Genomic DNA, 8,562 nt, shown 5'->3' with positions numbered 1-8,562 from the left:
TATAGTAGACGATCAATCGGCTGCTTTATTATTACGTTTCTTGCTGTTCAAACGTTTTAACTGCTAACGTGGCTGTGCGTCAGCTTGAGTAGAAGTGTGACTTTAACGACATCAATGCGGCAACTAACAAGCCAGTCACGGCACAGTCGGTGCTAACATAAGTTTAACTCTCTTCTTTTAAAAGCATCCAGGTTTTCAAAGAAAGCTTTTTCCATCTTTTTGTGGTTAATGTGAAGCAGCACAACAATGCCGGGCTTAGCTAGCTGGGTTATAATTGTTGTATTTTTATAACGTTGATTATTTTGTTCCTTTTAAGTAGTGCGTGATTGCTGTATATGAGTATGTATGTTTATGAGTATAAATATTATAGCTCTGATTACTGATTTGTTTACCACATAGAGTATATTTTCTTTTTAGTTCATTGTACTGCTTCCAAGAGACGGCGACACAGTTATGCACATACATACCATACTATATGAAGGCATATGCACTTTTGCAAGTGTAATGAAATACTTTCTTGCAAATGCAAAGGCTCTCAAATGAGTTTTTAAATAAGTTGCTATTAGAGCATCAGCGACGCAGGAAATAGTGTTGCTGAAAATAAGCAAAAAATATACTGTGAATTTCTTATTTGCATTCCTACATTCTTACAAGTGCAGGTGATGATTATTTTAGATGATGTAATAAAGTTTCACTTATATGAGTCATTTGTAATTATAAATACGACGCCAAGGTAAACAAGGTGTTAAAAAAATGGTTTAAATGTAAAAGTAAAATCTTGCCGACCATATACCAGTCCATAAATAAAAAGTCATCAACGCTATAAAAAACTCAGCAGTATTATGAAAATTCGGTAAAAATTGCTTTTATGAAATATTTGCACATACCTATGTAAGTGCATAGAAAAAAAAAAACGTATTTAGTTGCTGTTAGCTGTTAATTCCATGATGTCGGCGCTTAATTAAGATTAGTATTTAGGAAAATAATAGAAAATTTTTTAAATAAATACTTATACATACATACATATGTATGTATATAAATACGTAAATACTTACCATTACCTAGAAACGTGCAAAATACGACCATGCAAATATTTGAATTTTAGTATTCATTAAAACGCTTCGTCAACCCCGTCTTCGTCAGCACGAATAAATAGTGATTTTCCTCGTGTGCCTCTTTTGGCAAATGAAATGTATAAATCTCATCGATGTCTTTGCCCGATTGCAACTCGTACCAGTATTTAACTAAACTATTGTCCATGCAACGCACCTCAATCAAGCACAACGGATGATTGTCTCCTGCGGATATGACACAATTATTAACCGCATCATACGTTATCTCCGCATCGCACGCTCTCTCTTCATCAGCGCTTCCATTGTGAATTCTGAACCATTTATGGTGCGCTAAAATTACTGCACAATTGCGGGTAAAATAAAAAGAATCGCTTGTTTTTTGTTCGTGGTATTTGTCGAGAAAAGAATTTGTCGTGCGCTTGAGTTGTGTAAAACGGGGACGAGTTGCTACTTGAGCGATCACTTTTGGCGCCACGTGCTGTATGATTCTATCTGGCAGATGTTCCGTCAGATTATCTAAGGTAAAAACTCGATTTACATAATCAAAGCCATTGCCCATCACACCATCTTTGGTGTGCCCCAGATCAAAGGTGTGTCCGATTTCATGCACTACAGCGCCTAAAGTAGTGGCATAAACTCCGCCGTATGTACGTCGATAGTTGCTGTCATCGGGCAATTCCGTTAGATCTACTTCTTTGGTACTTCCAAAGCAAGTTTGTATTGCATTACAAGTCTGCGGCCATGCAAATAAATAGGCTGCGCCAAAAAGTGCCAGGCCCCCACCTCCCAGGGCTGCGTGTCCCCTTAAATGAAGGCGTATATTTGCATATGAAAAGTCGCCTGAGGCAGCTACTGCCGCACCGTCATATCTAGTACAACTAATGAATGCCACAAATTTCAGTTTGGAATCTTCACCCCAATTGCTGGAGTTAAGTAGCTCTTGTGCGAAATTTTGCCACAAGTCTTTCTCGTTCTGCTGCCAAACTTCTTCGCACGTTAAATTCGACTCAAATACTTGGCAATCGCCGTTTATCGTAAAGGTACGCCTGCCAAAACCCGCTGTTCTTAGCTGTTCGGCATAGATACATTGAACCAAACGTAAATTCAAATTTATTTTCTCACAATTTTCATGAACAAGCTCCACGGGCACACTTTGTTTAGAACATGTAATATACAATGGTTGCAAACGATAATTTTTATTGCTAGTATCGGCAGCTTTATATAAAATCTCCAATTGATGCAAAGTATTGCAGAAGCTAAAATCTAATTGCAATTGAATCTCCTCTGCTAGTGACACATGTTGACCCAGATCACATAACAATTTGAACTGGCCGTTTCTTGATATTGGGGTATGCTGTTGCAATACCCCTGCACTATCTGCATGCACCAATTGCTGTCTTAACCGCAATACAAGTTGCTCCTCCACACACTTTTTTGTTGTATTGTTGGGCAATGGAAATCGTGGCTGACGGATGTGCCCCTTAATAAGAAGTATTGTATGGTTAATGATTTCTCCGTTGTCTAGATTATCCACTTCTATTCTATGCTCGCATATACACCTATTCATTGCCCTTTTAATTGAGACCCATTTAAGTGCTATTGCACCTGAAATTTTTCTGATAAGAAACAGCAAGTACTAGTTAAAATCAGCTGTGATTGCAATGAAAAGAGAAAGGCAATCAGCTGTTTTATGTTGTAGTTACATCGGCACTGTTGCCAACCTCATACTTTTCGTACTAATGGGTCGATTATCGATAGCAAGCAAACTTCAGTTGCGTTGATAGTTGCCAAAACGGTATTACAGATGGCAACTGGCAACTGTCAACTGACAACTGCAGCTGCTACAAAGTGTGTATACAGGCGACTACATTCTTGTGGTTGCTGGGAAGGAGCGAAAATTGAAAAGTTTTTTATATCTTTTACTTTTTAATAATTTGAACGATATTAACATTTTGCAATGCAGTTTGCTTTTACGGAATATGGTGAAAATAACAAAACCATAACTTGAAATTTTAGTTCCCGTGGAGTACGCCCTTTTGGCGCAACAAAAGCGAACACTGATTGCAAATTTTTTTCCGTTATCAACTAAAGCACTTCTTTTAAAACTACCCACACATCAAGTTTTCCAAATTGAAAAATCGAAAAGGTCCGCAAGCTTTTTGTGAGCGGAGGTATTGAAGTTGAACAAAGTGGTTCTCTGTTTATTAACGAATTATACTACAACTTCTTTTGGAAGTCCTCAATATGCTTTGAAAATGAACACAAAACGTTAATAAAACAAAAACCTTGAAAGCATTGCTTACAGTGCACGCGGTAGCTCCAGAGGATTGAAATTATCCTTAAATGTCGCCAGATTGAGGCCGCGTTCATGCACTTCTATTCCTCTTAAACAAAAAATTTTGATGAACTGAGCTTTATTTTTAAAAGTCTTTTGTTTAATAATTTAATTTTACTCGCACAGCTTCTTTACAGCCACTTGCTGGTTGTTGAACTGCCAAATTTCGATTATCGATAACTCTACAGCAACTGACGACAGTTGCCATTTGTAATACAAATTTTCTTTCCAGTTGCGTTCCCATCTGGCAACCGAACCGTGGTTGCGTTGCTATCCGTAATCGACCTATAAATTTGGTGTTTTTCTTTCTTCAAAATGCGAAAATTTTTGAGTTTGCTGCCTGATGTTTTTTTTTTAGTTTGAAGACCAAGGAAAGATTTATTCATCTTAAAAAAATGGAAGCTAAATTTATAGCTTTGTAAGCAACTTTACAAAAATGGAAACCAAATCATTCCAATGGCAACCACAAGTAAAAAGACTCCATTATTTTTAGTACTAACACTTCAAAATTTTTGCTTAGGGCGATTTTACGCAGACGATCATATATATGACTGGGTTATAAATTGTTGTGGGCGATGTCTGTGTACCTGTCTCGCATGTTTTGGTTGCGGCTACTACGGCTGCGTCTGGGGTGAGCGGCTTGGAAAGAGCACTCGATGGTCGCATACCTACTTCTATTTTGCATGCATTTGTTGTGGCTACTACAGCTACGTCTGGGCTGAGCGGCTTGGAAAGAGCACTCGATGGTCGCATACCTGCTTCTATTTTGCATGGATTTTTTGCGGCTACTACGGCTGCGTCTGTCTGCGGCTTCAAAACTGTTGCACTAGAAGTTGGCAAGTCACCTAAAATATGTATCGCTCTTTGTTTTTCCTCTTCCAGTCTCTTCAACTGCTGCTGAGCGGTTGTGTATATACATGGAATGGCGCCGGGCTGCAAACGTCTTCTGGTTTGTAGCCCTTTGTAAGAAAATATGTACATGTGTATGTATTATAACAAAAATGTTGAAACTAAAAATAGTGGACAATTCTTACCCAATTCAAAAGCTAACTTCCCTATAATGTGTTCCTCTTTAAAATGGTCCATACAAATTCTCCACGTTTTTGGTTTAAAATCTTTAGATCGCCGGCAAAACTTCAACCATTTTTCTTGCTGTTTAGGATCCTTCGGGAAACGGAAAAAAGCTCTTCTTTCAGACGGGTCCCTGCGTTGGCTTACACAATTCCACACCGCACACTGCATTACAATTTTTATTCTATGTCAATTTATTTCATTTGATGAGCGTATTTTTGTATTGCGTATTTTAATTTATTCCATTTGGGTATATGTTAATACATCCTATCAAAATCTGTCAAAACGCAGTTTCGGAAAAAGTGTTGGTAGGGTAGGGCAGTCACCCAGCAAACATTTGGAGTCATAAATGAGTCTTTAAGGAGTCCCATTTCGGAGCCTTTGTGCTCATAATGAGCTCATTTAAGAGTCCGAAATGAGGGTGTTTCCCTTCCTGCGAAGGTCGACCTATATGAGCTTAAATTCATACATCAAATGGGCCTCAATATGAGTCATATTGGACTCTTATTGGCCTCATATACGGCTCATTTTCGACTCCTTTTGAAGCTCTTAAATTACTCTTATTGGCCTCATAAATGCCTACTTTCGGAGTGTCATTGTATGCTGTTATGTGACTTTTATTGGCTTTATTCTTCAACTCTCTTAATGAACTTACTTTAGAGCCATGTTAGCAAGGAATTCATTTCAAATACTGTTGCATATTTATATACAAACCTCTGCGCATACATATATATGTACATATATTGCAGCATTCATGTAATAGCAGTTGCTGCAGCTAAATTTTGTTTATTTTTCCTTCCTAATTATTTTTCATATCTGTATAAACAAGTTTAGATATAAATTTCTAGTCGTTATTGTTTTTATACTGGCACAAAGTGCTGGCTCATAACTTGGATCATATATGACTCCTAAAAGATTCATATAAGAGTAAAAAAATGTTTGTTTTTGAAACTCATATTTCTTACTTACCTAGGACTCCTTTCCGACTCATATATTCTGAGCGCTCAGAATATGTTTGCGGGGATGTGGCAAAAATACATCGATGTTTTTCCTCGCATCGATACATCGAAACTTACATCGTTATTTGTCGAAGCATCGGAGGGCGTACATCGATGCATCGATGTGCATAGGGTTTTCCTCCACTATGGAAATAAAACATTGAGAACCTTTTTGGTATGTGGTTTTATAGCTCATAAAATTTTACTATAACAAAGTGCAAGTCAGCCAAAGAAAAAATATTAAAAATTAAAGCAATCAAAACCAGCACTTTACTATACTAACATTTTATGAGCTATAAAACCACATACCAAAAAGGTTCTCAATGTTTTATTTCCATAGTGGAGGAAAACCCTATGCACATCGATGCATCGATGTGCATAGGGTTTTCCTCCACTATGGAAATAAAACATTGAGAACCTTTTTGGTATGTGGTTTTATAGCTCATAAAATTTTACTATAACAAAGTGCAAGTCAGCCAAAGAAAAAATATTAAAAATTAAAGCAATCAAAACCAGCACTTTACTATACTAACATTTTATGAGCTATAAAACTGCATCTTCCTCTCTATGAACTTCAGACAAAGCGATGTTTGGCCGTTCGATGTACTTGAGAAGTCAGTCTAGAGAAAACATCGATGCATCGACAATTTATACATCGAGTGGAAAATTGTCGATGCATCGAAGCAAAACATCGATATTTTCGATGCATCGATGTTTTTTCGGCATCCCTTTGTGAATTAAGGTAACGGTATGTAGAATTTGTCAATTTGTCGCTGAAAGTACAAAACCGCGTATCGTAATTCTGCAAAACCACGTAACTGACATTTTTTGCCAAAAATTTGATTTGCTTACACAAGCTCTTGGCTCAATCCTTATCCAATCGTCCTGAAATATACTAGGAGGAAATGCGATTGCTTTATTAATAAGAGCGCCATTTTGAAATATGAGTGTTTTTGCTATCTAGAAAATTTATGCAACCTCACATACGCAGTTTTGCATTTTGTTGATAATAGGAGCGTTCCTTATCTCCCAGAAATAGTCAGAAAAAGTCCGAAGTAGTCAGATTTAGTCCAAAAAGCGTTCCTTAACTCGGAAATGACAGCAAAAATGAGAGAGCAACAGTCAGTGAGAGTGACTCTCATCAGTCCGAAGTAGTCAGATTTAGTCAGAAGAATTTTTTCTGGCAAAATCCTGAAAAGTGTCAAACTCAACTGAATTTAAATTAACGGAAATTAAAGAATACGCTAAAAGTGAGAATAATCTAAAAAGTAAAAGAAATGAATTGAAATTGGAAGGAGGCAAAAAATAATTGATATAGCAAGTGTTTATTGTGCTTGTGCTTGTGTGAATGTGTTTTGTACATACATTTCTGTTCTTATTTGACGTTAGTTTTGTTGTTGCCATTCTTTGGACTAAAAATTTGGTTTTTTGCGTTCCTTTACTTTTCCTGTTATTCTCTTTTAGTGAGCGCATTTTGCTTACGCTCTGGCATTTTGACACTTTTCAGATTTTAGTCCAAAAAGATAAGGAATGAACCTAATGTGAGAGCTTTTCGCATGAAATTTGAAGCGCCTGAAATGTGTATATGGCACACCGTCTTCAAAAGTCACAACTAAAAATTTAGTACTTTTGAAATTATGCGCAAAAAATGTACACAGAGCTTTTATTTACCTTTCAGGAAAAGCTGGAACAAATTTTTGTTATGTTTTAAAAAAATCTTTTCTACGGAAAATCCTACCTTCTTATTGTCCTCCAGAGCTGGGTAAATGCAATTACATTACAATTACAATTACATTCCTCAGTAATTGTAATTAGGATTCAATTCCTTTAGTTCACTGCAAAGGAATCGATTACTTTTTCAATTCCTTGAAGTAATTTCAAATGGAATTGTTTTTTTCTTTAATTCCATTACAAGGAATTTCATATTGTAATTGGAATAAATTACGTGCTAGTAATGTAATTTCTTTTATTTCAATTCCTTTGACAGGAATTGAAAATGTAATTTTTTTTCCAATTCCTTTGAAAGGAATTGAAAATGTAATTGATTTTTTTTCCAATTCCATTCCTCAAAGTAATTTAAAAAGTAATCGAAAAATTTATAAAAAAAAAATTGTTTACTGTTGAATTGCAATAGCTTTGTTAAATTTCCTGCTAGTATTTCATACAAAAAATTATTGCACTTTCACTTAACCCTTGCAAACTTGTTTATTTATCCATCGATAGTAGTGTTTATTTATTCATCGGTAGTAGTGTTTTAACCCGCAAAACAAGCAGAGTTTGGCTAGTCTATACTAATATATATTTTGAAAGGCGTGTTTTTCTGTTCGCAAAGCTCGAGAAAGGCCGTACCGATTTTTTTGAAATTTCGGAATCTACTTAGGCTTTCCAAGGATGGTTATAGCTAAAAAAAGTTTCGATATAGAAAGGGGGCGTGGCACCTCCCATACAAACCGAATTTTTCAAACTGCATATATTTGTGGTAGAGGACTAGAACTGGGTATGGTGATATCTATATACATATATAAGACCAATTCCATACTCATGGAGAAAAATTTGCATGGTTGGAGAATAGCGTGTGGCACCTCCCATATAAACCGAACTTTTCATATTGCATATTTCTGGAAGTGTTCATGGTAGACTGTAAGCCTTTTTAAAACTCTTTAGTTTGACACCCACATGCCAACATTGCATTTACTTTATCAATTTAACTGAGTTACAATTTCCAAATAGGTGGCAGCCCCCTCAAAAATATTTCCAACAGTTATCTTTCTCAAACCTTTTTAATTTGATACCCATATTGTAATATTTTATTTATTTTATCAATGTAATTTAGTTAAATTTTCAAACAGATGGCAACCCTCCTCAAACATATTTTCGGCAGTAAGCCTTCTTAAAACTCTTTAGTTTGACACCCAAATGGCAATATTTAATTTTTTTTAACAATTTGACTGAGTTTAAATTTTCAAATAGGAGGCCACCCTCGTCAAAAATACTTCCGGCAGTTATCATTCTTAAACCTCTTTAACTTAATACCCATATTGTAATAATTCATTGATTTTAAATTAATTAAATTTTAAAATAGGTG

At 35.9% G+C, this 8,562-nt stretch overlaps 2 protein-coding genes across 4 annotated transcripts; both read right to left on the bottom strand.

Moving 5' to 3' along the window:
* Positions 1-416: 416 nt before the first annotated feature.
* LOC108380610 (uncharacterized) lies at positions 417-2,912 on the bottom strand. Of its 2 annotated transcripts, none has more exons than XR_001849576.1 (2): positions 1,052-2,912; positions 417-594 (listed from the first exon to the last, which is right to left on the bottom strand). XR_001849576.1 is itself a non-coding variant. In XM_017637003.1 (2 exons), exon 1 carries the CDS (start codon positions 2,638-2,640, stop codon positions 1,102-1,104), a length of 1,539 nt encoding a protein of 512 aa, XP_017492492.1. In that variant the 5' UTR covers positions 2,641-2,912; the 3' UTR covers positions 417-594; positions 1,056-1,101. The 2 variants fall into 2 exon arrangements, 1 of the variants encoding a protein (XP_017492492.1); XM_017637003.1 differs by having other exon boundaries at positions 1,056-2,912.
* Positions 2,913-3,880: 968 nt separating this feature from the next.
* LOC108380609 (uncharacterized) lies at positions 3,881-5,645 on the bottom strand. 2 transcript variants are annotated; one of them, XM_017637001.1, is made up of 3 exons: positions 5,556-5,645; positions 4,443-4,756; positions 3,881-4,367 (listed from the first exon to the last, which is right to left on the bottom strand). In XM_017637001.1, exons 2-3 carry the CDS (start codon positions 4,648-4,650, stop codon positions 3,925-3,927), a joined length of 651 nt encoding a protein of 216 aa, XP_017492490.1. In that variant the 5' UTR covers positions 4,651-4,756; positions 5,556-5,645; the 3' UTR covers positions 3,881-3,924. The 2 variants fall into 2 exon arrangements, with proteins under 2 accessions (XP_017492490.1, XP_017492489.1); XM_017637000.1 differs by lacking the exon at positions 5,556-5,645 and having other exon boundaries at positions 4,443-4,798.
* Positions 5,646-8,562: the final 2,917 nt, after the last annotated feature.

This window comes from Rhagoletis zephyria, unplaced genomic scaffold (genome assembly GCF_001687245.7).
Source record: "Rhagoletis zephyria isolate East Lansing unplaced genomic scaffold, Rhagoletis_zephyria_1.1 Rzeph_scaffold_19794, whole genome shotgun sequence".
NCBI lineage: Eukaryota > Metazoa > Arthropoda > Insecta > Diptera > Tephritidae > Rhagoletis > Rhagoletis zephyria.
This window is presented reverse-complemented; position numbering and strand designations above follow the sequence as displayed.

Excerpts from the sequence above, each read along its gene's own strand:
- LOC108380610 (XM_017637003.1), bottom strand. The coding sequence starts at position 2,640 with ATGAATAGGTGTATATGCGAGCATAGAATAGAAGTGGATAATCTAGAC.
- LOC108380609 (XM_017637001.1), bottom strand. The coding sequence starts at position 4,650 with ATGCAGTGTGCGGTGTGGAATTGTGTAAGCCAACGCAGGGACCCGTCT. Across the intron at positions 4,368-4,442 it reads GAAGTTAGCTTTTGAATTGG|GGCTACAAACCAGAAGACGT; the intron begins GTAAGAATTGTC and ends TTTCTTACAAAG.